The sequence below is a fragment of the Dermacentor silvarum genome, chromosome 11 (genome assembly GCF_013339745.2).
Source record: "Dermacentor silvarum isolate Dsil-2018 chromosome 11, BIME_Dsil_1.4, whole genome shotgun sequence".
In the NCBI taxonomy this organism is placed as follows: domain Eukaryota; kingdom Metazoa; phylum Arthropoda; class Arachnida; order Ixodida; family Ixodidae; genus Dermacentor; species Dermacentor silvarum.
In genome coordinates, this window is record NC_051164.1 from 97,943,684 (window position 1) to 97,966,199 (window position 22,516).

Consider the following 22,516-nt stretch of genomic DNA (forward strand, 5'->3'; position numbering starts at 1 on the left):
CAGTGAGATACGATATCCGTCAAGCCGGCACCTCCATATCGAATTGCGCAACTGAACCGCAAGACAGTTTTCTGAAGACCTTCCAGTCGAAGATGTCAGTGGAAAGATATTGTCTGCCACGACAGCCATTAAAGGCCTTTTCCATTGCGCCGTGCACCGACGACTGATCGTTCGTCCGATGTCTGGAGGTCGCAGATAAAAGCTCCGTTATTTCTCGAACTTCTCTGTCGAGTTTTTGTGCAGTGAAAACATTGAAAACGCGAAGCCTTACGCGATAGTCTTTCTGAAAAAATGAAATCGACCTTAGTGTGTTTTTATATTTCAGAAAGTAGATGAAAAAGACAATGTCTACAGAATTCAAATTAGCTATGTGGCATAGAAACCAACAGCAGTGTCCGGTAACACAAGAGTGTCTGTAACGCGTGAATTCTTTCCCTCGTTCCTTCATTCACAATTACAGAGACAATTTTTGCTCCTTTACACGTCAGCCCCTTGCCTATGGCCAGTTTCCTTCCGGTAAGGTTGCGTCGGTTTAACAAGTGCGCCGGTTTCCACCAACCTCAAGTCAAGGTTCCTCCGGATGCCTGCCAGGTATCCAAACGGTGGCCTTCGCCGAGTTCGGCTAACAAAACCAACACTTCGCCGTCAAATCCTCGCACTTCGATGGCCGAGCACAACTCCTGTCATCACAGCACAAAATATGCACAGTTCATCACACTCGACGACGAGATTCCCGGCTCTTCCGAGACGAACTCACTCCTCACTGAGGAACTGTAGTTCCGGGATTCTAAACGTGTGCAGACGTCCTCCGGAACTCCGTCTGGAACTAAAACGGGAGTAGTTAAGAGCGTTTTTCTTCTTCTTCTTCAGCGGCGAGCTTAAAGGTGATGAATTTCCCACAACGTCCGGGTTTTAAGCCGCCGCCGTCCCACAGGAATAGCGCAGCACAACACACGCAAGCAAAGGCACCGAGCGCGGAGCGTCGTCTGCTAGCGGCCCAGAGGTTGTCGTCTGCTCCGAGCGATGGGGGAGGGCAGAAACGAGAAAACGCGAGAAGGAGGAGGCTCACGCGGGGTTGCCAGACGAGGAGCGGGAAAACGTCTAACATTGGTGTCACCTTATCGCAAGCGTCAAGGAGTGGGAAAAACAAAAACATAAAGCGCCAAAGAGAGTGGCGCACTTGGAACGGGTCGAAGCAGAAACCCGTTTTCTTTTATGAGTTTTCGCTCGCGCCGTTCGGCGACTGCGTACATCCTCGCCTGACTCGCCGCTCGACATGCTCCTGTTAAGAGGAAGCGGTACTGCGATCGGGCGCAATTACAATACTGTTTGTCCAAATGCAGAGGGAACGATAGCCATGCTAATTTTGCTGAACCGCTGCGGAAATTTAAGCATAGTTTCTTCGAATCATGAGATTGTAAGTGAAACACTGCTAGCTCTGTAGGTTTTATCTCCGAAACAAACTGTTTAGGGAGTCCGACAAGTTCCTGAAGGAAGCATCAAAATTTGCGCACGCGGGTGCGTTTCGAGCGGGAACTATGGGCACTTTTATTACACAGCTCGTTGATATAGCTGTTTCCTTCACAACTTTGAGTCGATAAGTTTTGCAAAAGCTGAAGCTTTTACAATACTGAAGCTGAAGCTTATACAATACAAAAGCTGAAGCTTATACGTCGTCTGGCATTCGTAACCAGTAAACCACCTAACAATAGCAACCACTGACTCATCTAACAATTGTAAACGAGAACTCATCTACTAGTAACCGTGAACTAGCGCATCTAATAACCGTAACCGATAAGTACTGTTAACCGTGAGCTCCATCTAACAATCGTAACAACTAACTCGTCTACCAATCGTAGCCGCTAAGTCGTTTATTAGTCGTAACATGTGTTTTAGAGTAGCAGAACGGATGCTAACTGAAGGAAAACTCAATCGAAGGCTGCAAAGAACTCGTTGGAATGGTTAGATTAGATTTACGGCTACAGGTACGATTCGACCGTTTTACTACAATGAGTAATTAAAAACATCTGCAGTGGGTGTCCTGCTGTGTGCATCGTCAAAATTAGCTTCAAAGGACGATGCAGAATCAGATTCAAGGCCCGTAATAAAAGTTTGTGTACGAATTCCAGTAATTCTACAGGCGTGTCGTACTGGTATCCTTGCCCAAATTTAGCGGTAATAAAACTAAACGATTAGAAGTTAACCAAGAATGGTACGTGAAAAAGACGAAAGCATGCATGTGGCATATTGGACTGCATATATAAATATTTCAGTGGCGGAGCCAATTGGCTCAGAACAGAAGTGCATCTCCTCAAATCCGTCTGCTTATTTTGACGGAGGCATTACCACAAGCAATGCCGGTCCAAATAGAAAATAAATATAAAAAAGAAAGGTCAGAAGAGGAGGAGACAGATTGAAGGCACAGATTAGGTTGGTGTCAGTGAGATAGCAGTGAAGGACTCTACGAAGGCACAATAAAAAACAGAGGTTTCCAGACCGGAAAAAAAAAAAAAAGTTTCAACGGTGTGCCAATTGAATCACGAACAGAAGGAACGGAGTGGGGACAGAAGTGCAGTTTGTTCCCAAATCCGTCTGCTTATTTTGACGGAGGCGTTAACAGAAGCTGTTGACTCTGCAACAAAAAAACGGACACAACAAAAAAGGGGGTAAGGGGTGAAAAGGAGGCAGACAGATTGAAGTCAAAGATTAGTGTGGTGTCAGTGGAGATAGGAGTGTGGGTCTCTATGAAAGCACAATAAGAAAGGAGGTTTCAAGACAGAAACCAGACGAATCACAAGCGCATACACACACACACACACACACACACACACACACGCAAAACACGAAGTAGCAGACGACGCCTTTTTGAAACTGGAACCTGGAGCACAGTACCAGAAGGAAGAGAAGAACGTATATGGCGCCTATACGGCCGACTCAGTGAGGGGGGCGCGTCGTTTTAGGAGCGAGTCTTGTCCCGAAAGTTGAACTTGATACAGTTTCTGCCGCGATCACGTTGTGCGCGCGAGTGCAGGAGGGATCAAAGGCCGGGTAACCTGTCACGTCCGCCGCAGTTGGTTGTAAGGGATGGTGAGGGGGGGAGAGAGAGAAGTACGAAACGACGGCCGCTCAAGTGCGTGTGTGTTTTTGTTGCTTTTTTTTTTTTTTTTATTCTTTGAGGGCGGTGTGGGGTTAGTGGTATTGGTGGCCGGGTGGGCTTGTGAGCTGCCGTCATCTATAGAATTGGGTCGATGGCCCCAAACGATTGCGTGCTTGTGTGTGTGTGTTGTGCGTGCCCGCGTGTTAGCTGTGCCTTACGCGCCGAGGATTTGGCGGCGAAGTAACGAAAGAGTCATCTTTTTCGGATCTCCCAACTTTGGCCTCGGCAAAGATCGAGCCTGGCCTCCCGCTTCAATTTCTCGATCGGGAGCAGTCGAGCTTTTTTTTTTTTTTTTTTTTTTTATTCAACTTAGGAAGGAGAGAAGACTTAGTAGTCGTAGAAGACAGGGGGGCTAAATCTACGCTTGTGGTCGTGATTCTCGGAGCTTTATTATTTTTTTTTTCTGGTCACTTCGAGGGGACCTGCACATTCGCACCCGGACACCGAAGTTGTTTTGATGCGTGATCCTACTGCCGAAGCGACGTTTCGGACCTCTCTGCGTAGGAGGGTGGGCTGTTTGCTTTCTTTCCAGAGAGCCGGCGTAGTTGCTTCTGCGATGTCGGGATGCGTTGTTGTTGTTTGCCGTGTGTTTCCAGAGCCGGGTCCGCGCTGCTGGGGTGAAGGAAGTAACGTTTCCGAGGGACGCGTTCTCTTTGAAAAGTATACGTAGAGCCGACAGCATCCTTGTTTCGAGGCGACCTCGCGGAAAACCACGGGCTTTTCCTGCCGTCGCCGATAGATAACGTCAGATTTCATTATTATCCCGGTTAAGAGCGAAACACGAGGCAATGACTGTGGAGCGAATGCAACAGCATTTCTCTTCTTTCAAGAAACATAAAAATGAAACTAAGGTAAGGACACTCAGGGCGCCACACGGTGGTGAAGACTGTCACGTGACTAAGCGGGAAACATGGTAATCTTGTAAGATAGGAAGCAGGTATAATGTCACGAGTTCAGTATAACAAGCACGAATGGGGAGATAAGAACAGCTTGCGGGGCTCCCTCCCGATTTGGTCCGAGATAGACAAGCCAGCAGAATGAGAAGAAACGTTAGAATTTGAATCACGAATTAGGAACTCAAGCGCAAAGACAACACAAAGAGCGATGGACGCTGTTGATATGCAGGGTGTTCAAGTTTTACGGAATTTTTAGAAAACGCCTGTGGCAGGTAGCATAATTCTTATCATTGAGCTGGGTTATCCGATGAGGCGGACATTAGTAGCACGAGAAATCGAAACACATGCTCGACTAACAAAAATTGTCTAGTTAACTTCTCAGTTAATTACTTTACGACACATATTGCAATTTACGAATTGTAGCCGGTGAGTTTGTCAGGCGTATCCACTCGCATGAAATTCAGAACGACAGCCAGTTGGGGAGATATGCGCCCATCAAACTCGCCCGTAAAAGTGCACTGTTGTTCCACTTACTTTTTAACGAAAATGCCGTTTATACATTTAAGGACAAAATAACTGAACGCTCATGGCAGTATTTCGTCTCCACACTTTGTTTTTGGGGGGAAATATACTCAACTGATGTCCATCCTGGAAATTCATTTCAAGTGGAACGCCAGACATACTCTTGCAAGCGCACCGGCTGCAAATTCACGGCCGCGGCGGCAGCTTTCGATTGGGGCGAAATGCGAAAACACCCGTGTATTTAGATTTAGGTGCACGTTAAAGAAGACCTCAGGTGGGCCAAATTTCCGGCCAGGTAGCTCCACGGCCACGGTGTTCCGTGGCTGAGAAAGGGATCGGAGATTCGCTTCCATTACGCACTGTGATTTATTGAACCCACATATAACGAATTATTGTGTATAACGAACAGCTGCAAAATCCCGTTGAAAAATTTTGCATAAGATGTGTACTTTATATGTCGGATTACCTATACATCGAAAATTTTGTGAGCCCCTTCGGATTCGATATATTCGGGTTCGACTGTATTCATATTCAGAAACAAGAACACCAAGCCTGTTAGAAGATACCCGAAGCCCCACTCAATAAATAAAGCAATCAATCGATCAATCAATCAATCAATCCAAGGTTTCGAAGCTGGACAAGGTGCACAAAGCTACTGGTACGGAAATTCGTTTAGAAATCCCTGCTGCTAGATAGCATTTCGTTGTATAGTTGAAAACAAAGAGCCCCAAAACATTCCACTCATTATTCCCGCTGTACAATTATCTAATTCAATTAAACTTTGCAGTTTGCTGATGCCGGCCTAGGGTTATACTTAGACAACGGCCCGCTTAATCTGCGCTTGCAGACTATTTACATTAGAAAGAACAGCGCTAGCGTCCGCAGTGAACATTGTCATCCCTCGAGCAACAACACGTATACTTGGCCCGTGTTTTCTCTGTGTTTTGTACCAGTGTGTCGTGCGCTGTGCATGTCATTTCATGTTTCATCATACATATCTGGAGTATCATGGTAGGCATGCCACCAGGGAAAGCTTTCCAGGATTCAATGGAACACAACTTGGGAACAGAAATTTTTATCTTATTTCTGTTAATTTGTGAACTCCGAATGCAGACAAGACATAACCGTCCTTTTAGGATAGCGCGCCCAGAAGGTCCGGATAGCAGTATCGTCACGCACGCGCGTGCATAGAATGGTGTCCGCTAAAGCACTCTATGTTCCATGTTTCCTTACATAGTCCTTCAAGTGCGACACTCCAATAACGAACGAACATCATGTGTTGCCCTGCGAGTACACATTAAGAATTCGCCCAAGCTCAAGAGACGAGTACGTGTCCAATGCAAAATTGGATCAGAGTTCACATAATACAGAATCACGAACACAAACTCACAGATCCCGACACGCAGACATGGCATCATAAATAAACAGGCTCTGCGAAACCAAGAATTCACAGAAGCAAGCGGTGCGCTCGCATATCCCTGAACTTGCAATGGACTTCGTGCACATATCCATCCCGTTATTATTGTTCCACCGACAGGCTGAGCAACAAAACACATCACTTAAATCTTCTGCTTCAAAAAGAAATGTTTGAAACAAGTCCTCGAGGCCGCTTGGTTCCCTCTTGAATCAAGCGCTTTTGAATCAATCTGCGTCGATCACATTTTGCATCCCGCACTAAATAAGACATGCACGCTCTCTTGTTCCGACATGCGCTCAAATTCGCGCTGAAAACAACAAACACACAATGTCAGGCGGCGAACTTGGCCGGTCGCGTTGGATCGCCTCGAGCTTTCTTGAGAACAGGAATTGGCCTCGATCTCGCAAGGCGCGCGCTCCTGACCTCGAAGCGAATATGCGTGCACGTCACCGAAGTGAACGGATTGGTTAACGCTGTCGGTGTACGGGTAGCACATAAGCGACGCCCGATGTAGATTTGCCTCTCACCGCTAAGCAAGGCAGCGATTCGCTTCTCCCAATCCCTGAGCCGATCTATACTACTTCGAACGACAAGGTGGTATACATATCCGTTCTAACGAGGTCAGTTGAACAACAGAAAAGCACTCAGGGGCGAACGTTTTGGGACGAATCCGAAGCCTGAGGTAAAGTTGATTGTTTCTTTCCTTCTTTCTTTCATTTCTTCTCCTATACGTAGTTTTTCTTTAGTTCTCTTTATCTCTGTCTTTATTTCCTCCTTTTTCCTCTTCATTTCATTTATTTATTTTCTTCCTCTCCTTCGCGCCACCATTTACCGGTTGATCGAAACGACCGAACGAATCGCCTTAAGCAAGATAAACGGAATCACGAAGATCGTTACGGAACTTCTTACGTCACCATTTCTTTCTAGCCCCAAAAATTGACTTCCGACGAAACGACGGCCTCCCACAAAGTCAATCAGCCGCGAGAAAAGGGGAAAAATACAAAGACCGACGAAAGAAAAATCCCAATAGGCGATAAACGAAAAAAAAAAAAAAAAAAAACACGTATCCTCCTTCAGCCAGCCTGTGTTTAAGTAGAGCACTCATGCGTAAACTGCCTCGCTAACTTTTTATGTCCGGACGACAGATGGAATACAAAAACCGATTGCCGGGGGACAGAGGAAAAAAAAAAACAGCAGACGACAAGAATTAGCGAATAATAGGCCCGTGCGGAGGAAGCAGAAGAAAAACGGGATACCAGACGAGAAAAATAAAATACAAGTTGCAGACGACTTTTCTGGATTCGTCTGCGTGCGCGACGCAGACGTGCGTGTTCGAAACCGCACGTCTGTCGAGACAATAAAAAACTAGGCCTAATGGGATGATTGGGGTTGCGTTTCAGAAAGATGGAGATCCGAAGAATAACGAAAGAAAAAGAACCGAAAGACGGGAAAGAGGGTAGAGGTGTACGGCGAGGGTGAAAGCATTAAATGTGTATTCACGAGGAACTTCGAGCAACCAGAGGCTCGTTATAAAAGCAAAGAGCAAGATGAAAAAAATGAAAAGAAAGGCGAGATAGCGATCAACTGGAGCAGACGCGTGCGGCAGGCGCACGCTGATCCGCAAGCAAACTATACGGCGACTTCGGCAATAAAAGACAGACGAAGCCTCCTCGCGTTGGCGACAAGAGGAAACGATTTGACAGACGACACCGAACTGCCTGCCAATCAGGCCGCGCACGCGCGCCTACGTCACGACCACGAGGACGTTGCCGTCTGTTGGCGTTCGTGTGATATACCACGCGTGCTCGTCTGCTACGACGCGCGTGAGTCCAGCACCTCAAGTCCAGGGGGAAAAGAAGCAGAAGAAGAACAAGACGACGGTGTATACGAACAGGAAGGAAAAAGAAACTATATCAAAGACAAAATAACGGCCGCCTAATTTGTCCCTGAAAAGAGAGGGGCAATCTGTAAGGGGGAGCTTTACCGTGCCGGATTCGGCGTGGCCCGCTGAACTCGACGGCATGTAATAATAAATTGGTGCGCAGCGGCGGATCACGTGAGGCTTCGCGGAGAGAAAGACCGTCGTCTGTAACGGGTCGTCTGCAAAAGTTGGCCGGTTCCAGACGACCGGTGGCAGGCGAAAAATGGCCCCCGCTGGTAGCACGTTGCGTAAATGCTCCCAATCAGGTTCGACACGGTGCAACGAGCGGCGGTGCTATTAGGGCGGCGCACCAAAGGTGTCAAGTCGGGCCCATCGGGTCATAAGTCTCGATATGGCCAAGGATCTATACGCCGTCGGGCGATAAACAATAATTCGGTTTTGTCAGTGACAAATTATATCGCGAGCCGCATGCTCCTCCATATAAAGCGCGATGAGGTCATGGGCAGACACTTCGGCAATGAAGACAGTGGGATCATAGCTATATAGTTGATACGGCTCAGTAGGGTCTTTAAGAAACAGCACAAAAAAACGGAATTAAACGAGTGGCAAACACACACACACACACACACACACACACACACACACACACACACCCGCGGGGTTGTGTAAGTTTGCCGCTCATTTGATCCGTCTTCTGCGCTAAGAGAGAGGGTGAAAAGAAAAACCAAACACCGGCTAAAAATTAAAAACGTTCAAATCCGTTGTGGTTTAATCTATCTATCTATCTATCTATCTATCTATCTATCTATCTATCTATCTATCTATCTATCTATCTAAGGTTTTCCTTACATCCATCCATCGCCGTATCCTGGTGCCATTTGGTACATTAAGTCCTGAACTCTCTGGTTTTCAGTGTGGGAACAGATGCCCCGCTAAACACACAGACAAAGCACGCGATTAGAGTCTATAAGCCTCGTCCGAAGTTACACGATTAAGTCGGAAATTGTTGTCCCCACAACTTATCGAAAAATGGTGTTGTTTCGAATGATAACTGGTATGTTCTCGCCACCATATTATTTATCAATGTCATTTTTAATGAAATAGAGTAATCTAAAACACGTACGTCATAACACCGCATGTACCTGCAAATATTCTCTCAGAATATTAAAAATGATGGATTCGAGACAAACTGATAACTTTTGAGATAATCGGAAATACAAATATTAATCAAGAAAGTCTCGCTAATTCTTTAGATGATGACTTCAAGGAGCATGGTGGAATGACGCAGGACTTAAGTCGGCCAGTACTCAAAAGGAAACACTTTTGTTGGAAACTTTGTGCGTGGAACAAGTCTCGATTAACCAGTTACTCGAAACTTCGAGGAAAATGCATTGCTGTTTCAGTCAGTATATTTCCATACCATGGAATATAACGCAGCACGGCAAACTGTTACCTGGAAAAAAAGCAGTCAATTTCATGTCGCATCGCCCTTGTTGGGAAAAACTAGGCGAGATCTAAATGTTCAAACAAGTGACGGAGGTGCCAGTTCTTTTTGTTCGTAATGATAAGGTATAGAGCTGACAGTATACTTAGTCCGGAGTAAGAAATGCACGCAGAGCGCTGTGCTGATCCACTGTGCTCTTGCAAAGAGTTCTGACTTGCACAATGTAGAGGCGCAATTTGTTCGTCGGCAGCTGCTGACACCGAGGAAAATAGATCTTTAAAAAGTCGTGACGACGCCGTTACCAGCAAGAATAATGGCCTTCTGCTTGCTTCGCAGACGACGACTTTCAGCACTTGGGAAACGCGTGTCCTTAAGTAAATCCTCGAACGTAACGTGAAAAACAGCTGCAGGTTCAAGACCAAACGAAAATGTGTTTTCGATCACCCAAGGGTTACGACTGCTAAGCCCCTTGGTCTGCTCGAACTTTTTGTAAACATGTCTTTGATAAGCCTTACTACACTGGTGCAAACCTCTAAGGGAACCCCCTCTCCCGTTAGGAAAGAGAGAAGATTTCAAGCCCCATCGACCGGACATTTCGCGACCTCGAGTGACGGGTTAAGCCGAGCTATAATAGCGAGCTCTTGAGTAAACAGGCTACAGAGAACGTCGACTACCATTGGCCAACCTTAAAGCATGCCCAAAGCAGAGTGAAGCCTACACATTTTAGTGTTGGGACAAATTACCGGAGTCAAGCACATTTGTCATGCACAACGCGCAGCTCTTAGGAGGTCGTAAAGTCCACGGCGGCATACGCAAATCGTCTGCTTCGGTAAAGGGTGCCTTCTGTTTCGTCATGCATCAGCCACTTAGCTCGTCTTGTTGTTCTTATCACTTTCTCGCTTCGTCGAAACGAGCAGACGAAAAGTTTTCCTCGTCTGTTTTACAACTGTTGTCGTGGTTCTCGGGAGCAGGATGTTCCTTGCGAGTCGAAAGCTGTCATCGTCTGCTGCCACTTAAACTTTCCTTGGCCACTAGAGCTGTGCCTTTATTGTAATTTCTTTTTCAAAACCTTTTCAGCCATGACTGCTGCCCTATGTAGGTTTACAAGCAACATTTTGGTTGTTCTGTGATGAGTCTTACACAAAAGAAATGTAACGTATCCGAATGAAATAAATAGGATGTCGTGACAGAAGATTCTTTTACGTTTTCATACTGCTGACCACAAAGTCAAAGTTAACGGGCAATCTTTACGGCTATCTTGTACCTTGTTCTGTCCACGTGTACACGTCGTGTAGATCGAATGAAGCGTTTCATATTGAATTTTTGTAACGTTCGTGTCGTAAAACCGATGTCACGCTTGTCGTCTGAATCAGCTCGGACTGCTATGACGTTGCGGAGGGAAGATGTCAGACGATGCAATATTATTGAGAGAACAGGCGATCAGATTTATCAGCAAAAAAAAAAAAAATGCGCTACAAGAAGATGCTCAAAACAAGTCAACGATGCGTTCCGAACTGATATGATCGGCGCAGAGCCTGAACTGATATGATCGGGCCCCGTCTGCGATGTCAACAGCGAGCAGACGAAAACAATCTGGCGCCAAGCACTGGTACCTCGGTCAGCCGTTTGCGAAAAACGCGTCCAGAAAATGTGGCAACGACCGACGACACCGATTGTCAGAGCGCTTGTAAATAATGTCGGAAATGCACCGGCGGATCAATTGCGAAATGGCTGTTTTTTTCACCCTGGACAGACCTCTCATATGCGAACAAAATTCGCAAAAGTGAGCACTTGAGCGGCCTACCATTGTGACCCTAATAATATAAGAAAACTCGCATACATATATTCTACACCACTTCTCTTTCGTTCTTTTCGTCGAGTCAGTTCTGTTTTATCAGCCGTGGTGACCTACAATAGTCGGTCTAAATCTCGCTACCATATCGGCGTGCCAGACGACAAAAGAATTTATGTTCCCGTGCGAGGAGCAGAGGGGGCCCGCACGACGCCATACATTCAGCGCGATTCTCGAAACGCCATAAACTACATCCACGTGACCTCCTGTGGCCGAACGTCTTATTTTAAAACTCTGCTTACAACCACGCGAGTGAGCCAGAAGTCAACCAGAAGCCAAGTCAGAAAGCGGCTCGTCGCAGGAAAACCGAGCCTAAGAAATACACGCCTACGTGTATACACAGTAACGTATATCACGGCCAGATGTCGTCGTGGGCGAATTTCTAGGCCGCGTCTTCAGTTCGCCCCCCAAACGTTTGGCTCTATGCCGCTCTTTTCCTCGCGATTGGTTTCATTCAATACACGCTCAATATTTCGCGCGCTGTATGTAAAGCTCTCGATCTTTTCAACTGGATCACGCTTTGTATATATTTGTCTTTCTGGAACCCTCGATGGCAGCGTGAGGGGACCAGCGTCGTCTGGTAGGTCTTCTGCAACACTAACGCCCAGATAAGCCACCAAAAACTGTCCTCCTCGGCGACCTTATACGGGCATTCAACACGCAAGGCAACGCCTCCTGCCTCCGTAATACGCGCCAGCGCTGCCAGAGTTCGTGGTCTTTGACCGTTTCGTTTGCGTTCCGAATATCAGCTACCGCTATCAGAAACAAAGCTATACACGCGGACTCGAAAAAGAAATACAGCGGAACAGCGGGCTCACGTTGACCGCAGCTTTCTTGCTATCTTTGAGAACCTGCTGCTTCACGTATAGGCAAGGAAACCTATACCTCTCGGGCTGCTTATCAATTGTCTTTGCTTAAAAGTCTGATGCCTCCATCGCTGCATGTTCTCTTGTGCAATATCATAGGGCGCGCGCTAAAAAGAAACTTGCAAGGAAAGAGAGTATCGATGAGGGTTTGGCTACGGACAGTCCAAATTTCAAACTACAGATTAAGGACACGCCGCTGGAGCTACCTTCTACCTCTTTGGTTCCTAATTTTGTTGAGAGCGCCAGAGTTCGGTAACCAATATCGCCTTTATACAGGGCGTCCCAGCTATCACGCAGCAAACCTAGGGCGTATTGTTTCCAGTGCAGTGGAGTAGCTGCCAGTTATCTTTTCGTTACTGAGATATAATTAGCTAATTGTAATTAATTATCTAAATCGATAAGTACTGTCCTAATTATCAAAGTGTCAATGAGAAAGTTGTAGAGCAACATGAAAAACTACCGACACAGCTTTCTGTTGCTCAGTACGTGCTACATAAATAATCATTCAAAACTATTTTTGCAATTTCGCAGTAAGAGGTTTATTACTAGAAGAAAAAATAAAAGCCAACTTCTATATTTTCTCAATTTTGCGCCGAAACCACCGTGTCGGTTCATCAGGGTGACATCACAGATTTGAAGTATTTTTTCATGCTTGGTTCATTGTACCACAGTAAAAAGCTCTAGAAATTTATTAACTTCAGCTTTTGGCTCCTGTAGAAACCAATGTAGGCCATCTTTACCAATAAAATATTAACCAGGCTTGAACGAATGTAGTGGTAATCCACGACAGTACAGCAAGCTGGTGCTGGAATTTAAGGCAGTGTCACTGCCCATCTTGTCTTCAAACATTTTCCGGCTTATCAACCTTTTCTAATGATAAGTGGCTTTATTGGCATTGTAAAAGTGTAATTTACTAAAATAGCTCTACTGAATTTTCTCTTAAGCATCCATGAATGCATAATAATGTATTAGTGGTCATGAAATGCATAAAGCGGATAAGAAGTCATTATTTATTATAGAAACAGTAATGGATGCCAAGACAAGGAAATCACTGTTGGAGCCTGCAAAATAGATGGAGTGATGAAATGAAACTTGCAGGCCTAGGATAGTATCGACTGATGCAGGACAGGGTTAACTGGAGAGAGAGTTTATCTGACGGAAAGCAGACATGAGATCAGCCCGAGTTAGCACTTGTGCCTTTTTGGATGATCAGCCCAATACTCAACTCGCCGACACTGCTCTTGTGCATCCTCTCCTGTGTTATCATCCTTCATCACACCTTTACAGATAGCTAGAGATCGCTGGGAGGTGATTGTCCTGCAGTATACCTATGTAGCCTGATGAATGCACATTGCAAGAAGTTTTTCATAAGCCCATATTAATTCAAAATGACACCCAAGTGCTCTCCACAAAAAAAAAAAAAAAAAAAAAAAAATTGTTAGAGCGATGTTTTCTTTGCCTCTTCCTCCCTCTTTGTGGGTGTTGTCTCGCTTGGAAGGCAACTTAGGCTGTCGAGTATGTGCCCGAATAGACAAGCAGAAGAAGAGGCAAGTTGTGAAGAAGTCTGCAAGAGAAAATTGATGAAGTTGACTACAGAGAAGTGAAGAAAGAGTTTGAAACAGAAGCAGCTGAGTGTGAAGAAAAAAGTGAAGTAAACAAAACAAGACCAGAGCATGCACTGAGCAAGGGGTGTTGAGCTACAGAGAAGTGAAGACGTATGCAAGAGAAAGCTGACGAACTTGGGAACAGAGAACTGAAGGAGTATGGTGAAAGTGAGGCGAACAAAATGGGACCACAGTGTTACATTTGTGCAAATTTACATTAATTTACATCATTTTATACAGACATTTCTGCTGTTTGATCTGTTTCCATAGCATTTGTGAAAACATCAAAGAAAGCTTCACTCAAGCCAGTTTCTACATAACCATGGGATCTGCCAAATTTAAAAATTTTACTTCAGTTGATAGAGAACAGAGAGAAATATTTTTTTAGTGCAATAAAAGCAAGAGATCAGGCGGAAGCTTTGTCATTGGCCTGCTACCTTATGTAGGGAAAAGGGAAAGAAAGGGGGTGCGGATGACAATGATGTATGTACAGTGAATTACAGTGTACACATGTAATGTGCATAGCACACAAAACCTGGAGGTGAGGCTCTCTGTTAAATATGTGAATAGCGGTTTTCATGCTCACAGTATGTTATGAGTGTCATTCCACACTCCCAGAATCTTCTTTGAAAGAAGCCTGCCGTTCAAAAAAAAAAAAAAAGTTTCCATTATGTGCTGCACACTATGATGAAGCCCGGGCAGTCCCAAACAACATGGCATGATTACCTTTGGGTTCTTACATGCCCAACAGTTGGGGCCATTTTCCCAACCTATCATATGAAGCTAATGATGAGTAAACACCACCCCAAGTCTCAGTCTGTGCAGTAGAGTTGCATGACTTTGCTTTGTTCTCGATGAAATCCCAAATGTTATGTCTTTGGTAGAGTGAAAAGGTGATCTTGGTGATAGGTGATCTTGGTGATAGTTTTAGTTGATAGAGAGGTATAGGCAGATCTATCCCAGTAGGGCACCTCAAACATTGGTACAACATTAAAAGGACACTGAGGAGAAAAATGCTTTAAGCTGCATTAGTAAATCAGTAATACTTTCAACAATACCAAGAAATTCAGTAATACCGTGAGAAGAGGCTTGGCAAGCCTGAAAGTACTCAAGGACGACATGCAGATGCATGGCACCGCTGCCTTGAAGTTCCTGCACCAGCTCGCCGTTGTCATTAATTTTGACCGCATCTGCTGGGGCCTAGTTAATTCTTAATCTTTAAAGATGGACTGCATTGTACTCAGCTCAGCGCTCAATCAGCATGTCCCATTCTTACAATGTTACTTGTTTTATTTTTCAGAAATGTACCGACCGGCCCAAGTTAGCACCTTTCTTCAGTGTATTCTAATAAAGTCAAAGAATGAACTTTGAAAGTTTCAGGAACTTCTGTTGAGCCATAATGGCCCAATTAATAAAAAGTACTCTAAAATCTAAGACGTAACACTGACATACTGGTGTTGCTGTTTCCATGCGAAATCGCCAAATGGAAAGTTTAGCTTGACTCTTTTTTTAATAACCAACCTATCACTGATATTAATGAAAGCAGAGCTTTGAAAGAGTACTTGATTAGTCCAGACTCATTTAGTGTTTCCCTTAAGTGCCCCTTTAAAAGCATTCAGAGTTGCCTTTGCATTCAGAGTCGCATGCAAGAGCATCGAAGTTGGCAGTGTTCATGCCGTCACTGAATTCTCGTGCAACAGTAGTACACGGAAGCAAAAAATTCAGACAGAATTATCTGTCTGGTTAGGCTAAGTCAAATCAATTTTCAGCGAAAAGGGAAGAAAAAGCCACTGTGGCCTAATAATAGCAGGTTCTCATCTTTAGTGCTAACATTTTCACCCTTGTCCACGTGCCTCTCCTCCCCCCACATTCCCCTGTCAATCAAGCATACTAGAAAGCAAGTTTACCCCCCCCCCCCCCTTATCCCAAGCGATACTCTCCTTCCACTCCCCCTATTATAAAGTACCGTTAAAAAGTTTCACCCTGCCGTCATTTGTCATTTAACCTCCGAGGAAGGAGCAGAGTTGGCTCCAAAATGCAAGGTCTTAACAAATGCCACCTTTTGTTGGTTGGAGACATTAACTTCTTAACTGTATACTTGGTTTGCGGCAATACATTGTGTCCACCACATCAAAAAATCACGAGCCATTTCACTCTGTGAAGGTGGATGACCAGCGAAGCTGTTTAGCGCATGACACAGAGGTGACACAGAATTTTTAACAAAGGTACCAACATATTTATTGTCCTTATTGGTGGTCATCATGACCATAAGGTGATCAAACCAAGTATTCCGGTTTAACGTCACAAAGCAATGTACAAGCTAGTGGGATAGGGGGCTTCAGGCTAATTTCAACCACCGCTGGTTCACAAATGCGCACGAGCGCTCTTTGTATTCGACCCCCCATCGGAATGCAGCTGCTGCAGCCGGGAATGGAACACGCTACCTCAGCACAATGCCATAGTGACTGGGCCACCATAGCATGTTCTAACAGTGATACTACCAGTAATGGACCAGTGAGGTTTCAGTGATGATTCATGCTAGTACTAAGCAGAGTGAAATAGAGAATATGCTCGTGGAAAGGTAAGTGAAAATCTGTAAACTCTACAACAAGCCACGTAGTCAATGTAAACATGACGTGGAAATTGATTTAATGTTATAGCAGGATACGTGCCAGTCATCACTCCGTTAAAAGTCGTAAAAAATATAATGTTTATCAAAAAAGGTTGTGAATATTTAAGAATGTAAACTGGTTTGCACTTGTAAAATTAGAACATCTTATTGCCCTCCAAACAGTTCTCTGCTGCTGAGTTTATGTTCCAAATCCAGTGATTCTATCAATAAATGAGCAATGCTTGGAACTCCTGATTAGGAATTAGGCACAGCTTCACTCACCATTCTTTCCTTTGTGATGTCAGTGGACTGAAACTGAAGACTTTGAGGGCAGGTATTGATTCGAGGAATAAAATATGTGAACACAGTCTTGGACAAAAGATTATGAAGCATACATTTCTGTGATCATGTACTACCAGTGTCAAATGAAGCAGAAACAGCAATGCTCATGGCCAAAGCATAACTGAAGGTACAGTGTAGGCCAACGGTTATTTGTTACCCGAGACAGGTGCGCACATCCGGATTGTCGCACTACTGCAAAAGGTTGCTTCTGGTTTCTTTGATTAAAAAGCGAAAAAACGAAAACAAAGGGAAACAGAAGCAAAACTATCGCAGCAGGGCAAGCACTCTGTGGGCAAACCAGATGTGTGCATCTGTTTCTGGAAATGAATGGCCGAAGGCGTGCACTGCAGCTTCAGTAATGCTTTGGGCTTGCACTTTGCTGTTCGCATTTCGTTTGATGCCAACAGTACAGCCGTCACCCACAAACGTTTACAGGACAAGGGATTTCAAAGTTTCTATCAGTTGACATGGAATTTCACTCAAATATGCTGCTTCTTGAACTTGTTATTTCAGCACAGCAAAGGAGATCGAAAAGTGCGATCAGCATGTGTTTGTCAAACGAATACAACACAACAAATAAGACAGGATCAAACAATTTGTGGAAGGTAGTGCACAAGACATGCTGCAATAGTTCTGTGCAAGGTACATCCTAATGCAATTTTCCACTGCAATGTAAATTAGAAACTCCCAAATCGTTCCAGAGAAACCACACACAAGAAAAATTCATCCGCGACCATTTACAAGATAAACTTATCACAGAAGGCAAATGTTAAAATGAAGTAATAGTGTGTATGATAGCATAGTTAAACTTTAAAATAGCAGAGTATATCACATGTAAGACTTGTATGTACCCACGACGCTCATATATCAGCGCATGACCACGGTATTTAAAAGCCGTCAGTCTCTTCAACAATTCCCTCCCGCTGTATTCTAAACAACACCGTGGTACGTCCGAACGTTGGTGCTTTGTAAAAAATAGCCTTGCAGAGACCATCCTCTTCCACGAATGTTGCCCTGTAGGCACACTCGTGCCCAAACCCCTGTCCCAAAGCTGGAGCAATCACAAGGGACGACGGGTCGCTGTAGCTGGGCTTCATAGACAAGTGATTCGTAACTAGTACGGCTGCACCACAGTTCGCGATTTCGACGAGCTTCTGCGTCAGTCCGCTGAGCACCTTCTTCCTCTCGCGGGGGTCCTGAAGCTGATTCCTCAGGTGAAAGTCAAAGCCGTCTAAAACAACCAACGTTATTTCCTCCTCCTCCTTCACTTCGCAGTTTCTGAGTTCGTCGGGCAAGAGCCATACGGTGGATACCAGTTGTTGCCACGAATCGCACAACATGTAGCGCAGGCCGGCTCCGCCACACGGAACAGAGGTGCAATCCTGCTTTCTCGAGGTTCCCGCCAAGATTTCTCTATACCGCGCTATCGTGAAACCTCCCTTAGAATCTACGTATACGGTCGACTTCTTCGACAGTTCGTTGGACGCCGTTACCTGCATGCAAAACTGGGTCTTCCCGGTGCCGGCGGCGCCGGTCACTTCGATTACCTTGCGCCGAGGAATGCCTCCATCAAGCAAAGCGTCGATGCTGGGAACCCACGTCGCTATACGGTGCAAGTTTTCACTTCGCTTGAGACAATCTGAAGCGGTGTTAACGTGAAGACGGGAGTCTCCCGCCGTCGCTCAAGAACCAATGCCGCCTCAGCAGTGAAAGACGGGCCGGCTGCCATTAGGTCGTCGTCATTTTCGATGCTGGCCTCCTGAAGACGCTTACGTACTCGCTGCGGCAAGATCAGAGAGCAAAAATCCCGCTTTGACATCGCGAAGGGGGAAAACCATGGGGGAAAACGAAGACAAACTTCAGAATGCGGACTTTCAGTTTCCCGGCTCCATTATACTGGCTCAATAGTTTACTTGTTTAGAGGCTTGGCTTGACTGGAAAGTAACGGTTAGGTTTTGTTTCAGTTTCGTTTCTGCTCTCTTCCTGTTTTTTGCTCGGTTGGAGATTAGTAGATACCGCTGCTCTTGAACGCCTATATCGTTTATCATCCACCGCACCCTGGAGCTAACAGTAAACAGAGGTGCGAAGGCCCAACGGTTAGCGGTAATGGAGAGTGTAAGTCCATCTTTTGCCTCGTAGGAGTCTTTCCACACAATAAGCATTTTTTTTTTAAACATTTGCACACGCATTTTAATCTTACTGCTCGTCTTATTTCTTTTTTTTTTTTTTCAGAATAAGCTGTGGGGTGGGCGCTTTTCCGGGGAGACCAGTGAAGCTATGTTAAAGTTTAATAACTCCATCACTTACGACCGAAGACTGTGGAAAGAAGACATAGAGGTGAATGCATGTGTACTTTTTTCTCATAAAGTTTCTTGTTGGAACCTCCACGCGCTTATTTATCTCCAGTGCAGCCGCAATCACCCTCGTGGGCATCAGCCATTTGAGGCCACAGTAACATGTAGCCACCATATGTGTGCGTAAATCGTGTATACTAGCGTTGTAATTGCACCATTTTTGCTATATTATCTAGAACTTAGCGCGGTCCGAATAGCTATATATATATATATATATATATATATATATATATATATATATATATATATATGTGTGTGTGTGTGTGTGTGTGTGTGTGTGTGTGTGTGTGTGTGTGTGTGTGTGTGTGTGTGTGTGTGTGTGAACCTCACCAACCAGTATTTTTCATAAACTGTCGGCTAGGTGCACAGCGAGAGTGATCCACAGAACTTACTGAAATGCTATTTAATCTCTTCGCTAATGCTTCTGGTCGCATAGATTGCAACATGTGCGTTGGATTTGCATAATTTTACGAATAACGGGATTTGTTTAAACGAGCACGGAGAAACCATTGCCCCCTTTTTAAAGTAGTTCTCCCACAGGCATTAAACAGTCGTTTTTCATATCAATCAATCTTTTGTCTTCTTTTTTCTTTCTTTTACACGACAGGACATGCAATACCTGGAAATCAGGGCGTGTCCTCAGCGAAGCAGTGCCGTATAGTAGTCGCGTATATATCGGTGACACCATTAACAGTGTATTAAATTCTGGCGTCAAATGGGTCACCTAAATATGTGTATGTGCAGATGCGCCCACTTGTTTGAATCTGCATGAAGCGTAATAATTTAAATGCGTTTGCAACTATAACGGCGATGCTTACAATTTTGTTTACTTTCACCCTATGCAACGCGCAATCTTACGCAATGTGTATGTTTATCCACCACGTACAGGTCACGACTTTTATGTTCATGCACTGTATCGTTCACAAGTAATGCCGAAGTGCAAACCCCAAATCAGGTGGATGTACAGTGTGAGACACCTACGGAGCGATGTCACGAAGATGAACGAAGATTGATTGATTGATTGACTGATTTTCATGGCTCAAGGGCCAATTCTGGCCAAAGAGTGCGGTGTATGCATGATATGCGCTTGTCGAGTGGAGAGTGGTGATATGTGCATGTAGAGATAAGTAGGACGCGTATCGAAAACGTTTTAACGATTCTGCACCTCTTGTGCCACAGTGACACCCATTCTAGAGGATTGGCCAAAGACGGGCACACGACCAGTGGCACACACCGAATGGCTAAATCGAAGAAGATAACGTAAATCAAAGAATCCGTTAAAGATAATTCGCTATTCCACTAACAGTTTGGTGTGCTGGAGAGACACCTGTGAGCCGATATCATTTGTTCGGGCGGGTTTTATGCAGCAATTTATGTCTTTGTTAAGCGGAACAGAGGTGCGCTTACTCGCACCATATGTACGGCCGTTCGCTGGTACTTTCATTTGGCGCACATATAACCTTCGTACATATCAACGAATACATTCGCCGAGATGCCGACAGATACAGCTCCTTTGATCAGGAGAAGGCTTTCGATATCATTAGCCATAAGTACCATTTTCGGGTTTTGAAGGAGGCCGGCTTTAGCGTGGGTTTTCAGCGTATATGGTCCAAGCTTTGTACTCTCGACCAACTTCTGCTGTTCTCATACAGGATCGCATCTCGGAGGCTTTCGTTGTGGGTAGTGGTCATGGAGGTAAAAATACTAGGAGGGAGCGTCACGTGATTCCGCTAGCCTCGGCAAGCCAACCTCCTCTGAAGCCACCCCTCCCTCTCTCAGGGGCCCCGTGCGCGGTGCCTTATGGGGCGGAAAAGGCCCACAAGGTTGCCGGAACATTCGTGATTGTTTGGTACGTGGTAACTTTTAGTGGCGCCTGCCGTCACAGGCTTGGAGGCCCGTATGCGGGTGGTGGTTTTCTGCTACTGCGCGCGTCGTTCTTCGCTTCAAATGCGATGCCTTGAAACGTGGAGCAAGACTGGGGCGCCTGACTCATGAAGACAGAAAATTTTCAAGACGTCACTTGCGCTTACCACCGCGGTTAGTGGAGTTGCCAGCGCTCGCGGATCGAAACCCGTCCACACGCCCGAGTGTCGTCTATTTTTCCCTCGTACTCAAGTTTCGTCAAATCAGCTGTTGTGCACCTTAAACTGCGGTGCGTATTATCGTGCTAATTTTTGTCCCGCTGTCTTGCACCTAGGAAGAAACGAGATGTTTTGAAGGACGCTTTTTGGCGGATTTTCGCTTACTCCACTAAGCGAAAATGCAACAAGAAACCTAGCTCTGCTGTGCGTCTTTTGTTTTGAGAAAAATAAATAGCATTAGCCTGCATTCTAAACGCCGAAGTCGTCGCCGTTTATTCATATTTGCGTGCACTATTTTCTACGATTGTATGGTGCGACGACGCTGTTGATCGACGCGCCTCGGGGATCCACTATCGTTATGTAGTAAAGCAAATGGACGGAATTTGTGCATTATCTAGAGTTTATTCAGCTGTTTTCGAATGTGAGTATAGCTTCACAGCAGAATTATGTCCGAGAGTCAAACACTGCCAGGAGGACCCTTCTCTCTGCTAGTGTGAAATGGCATGAAAACTGAATACATATAGCGGCAAGAGAGAAATGGCAGCATTCATGCATTTGCACTTGTGGATTCATTGTGTTGCTGGTGTGCTTGTACTCTGGAAAGCACATTTTTATGACAACAGTAATTGTTTCATTCTTTATTCAATGTTTATTGCACCTATAGAAGCCAGAAGATTTCACACAAATTTATAATATAATATATAATGTATTTCACATTCATAATACAAATGAAGTACATTGCAGAGTATGCACAAAAGATAATGAACAGCAAGTAGGAAAACTTATTGTGCCACTGCTCAATGGTATCAGTATAAGTCAGCATACTTGTATGCAACAGGACATTTGTATACAATAATGTTATACAAAGTAAACTATATCACACATAGTATTGGTACCTTTAATAAAACTCTTCAATGGGATCAGCTTTCCTTGAATGTCACTGCTGCAGTTTAGCTGACAAATGCCTTGTATGCAACATCTTCGCTACAGGGTTATAATTGTACAATATTTATATCTGCGATGTACTCACAAATATTTAAAGGGTTTGGTGATGGTGCATGTCAGAAAAATAGGCAATACATATTCAGAAATAAAAAAAAAAAATAAGAGTGGTAGTCCACAAAGTCAAAGATGAAAAAATTGATGCGAGGTCAGACCCACAAACTAAGTACGTCAACATTGAAATACAATGCATTTTGCTGCAAGTAAAATGTACAACAAATCTTATGTTTTATCACATATCTACAAAAAAATCAGCACCGTCGAAGCTGAGTCAACACACCACAAAATTAAGAGGCGACGGCTCTATTACATTGTGAACCTCAAATGAATGAATATTTCACGGTATTTAAAACACCCATTGAGTGGTATACACCAAATGTTCGTGGTTGCAGTGAATCTGGCCTCATAAAAGGCTACTGTAAAGCAAGTAAACAAAGTGAGCACATTCAATTATTTTGGAAGTAGTAAAACCAACGGTATTCCAGG

The 22,516-nt window shown here is 44.8% G+C and overlaps 2 protein-coding genes across 4 annotated transcripts in view; both read right to left on the bottom strand.

The window, feature by feature from the left end:
• LOC119433183 (uncharacterized) overlaps nucleotides 1-22,516 on the bottom strand; it is a 221,909-nt gene that overhangs the window by 92,766 nt on the left and 106,627 nt on the right. Inside the window, exon 1 of one of the 3 annotated variants that reach the window (XM_037700323.2) lies at nucleotides 560-997. The exons of the other annotated variants lie outside the window; for them this stretch is intronic. The gene's annotated coding sequence lies outside the window, so the exon portion shown is untranslated. Of the gene's footprint in view, nucleotides 1-559; nucleotides 998-22,516 lie in introns of those variants that run through there. 3 annotated transcript variants of the gene reach the window in all.
• LOC119432769 (DNA repair protein RAD51 homolog 3-like) lies at nucleotides 16,815-18,431 on the bottom strand. The gene is made up of 2 exons (XM_037699926.2): nucleotides 18,371-18,431; nucleotides 16,815-18,274 (listed from the first exon to the last, which is right to left on the bottom strand). Exons 1-2 carry the CDS (start codon nucleotides 18,429-18,431, stop codon nucleotides 17,481-17,483), a joined length of 855 nt encoding a protein of 284 aa, XP_037555854.1. The 3' UTR covers nucleotides 16,815-17,480.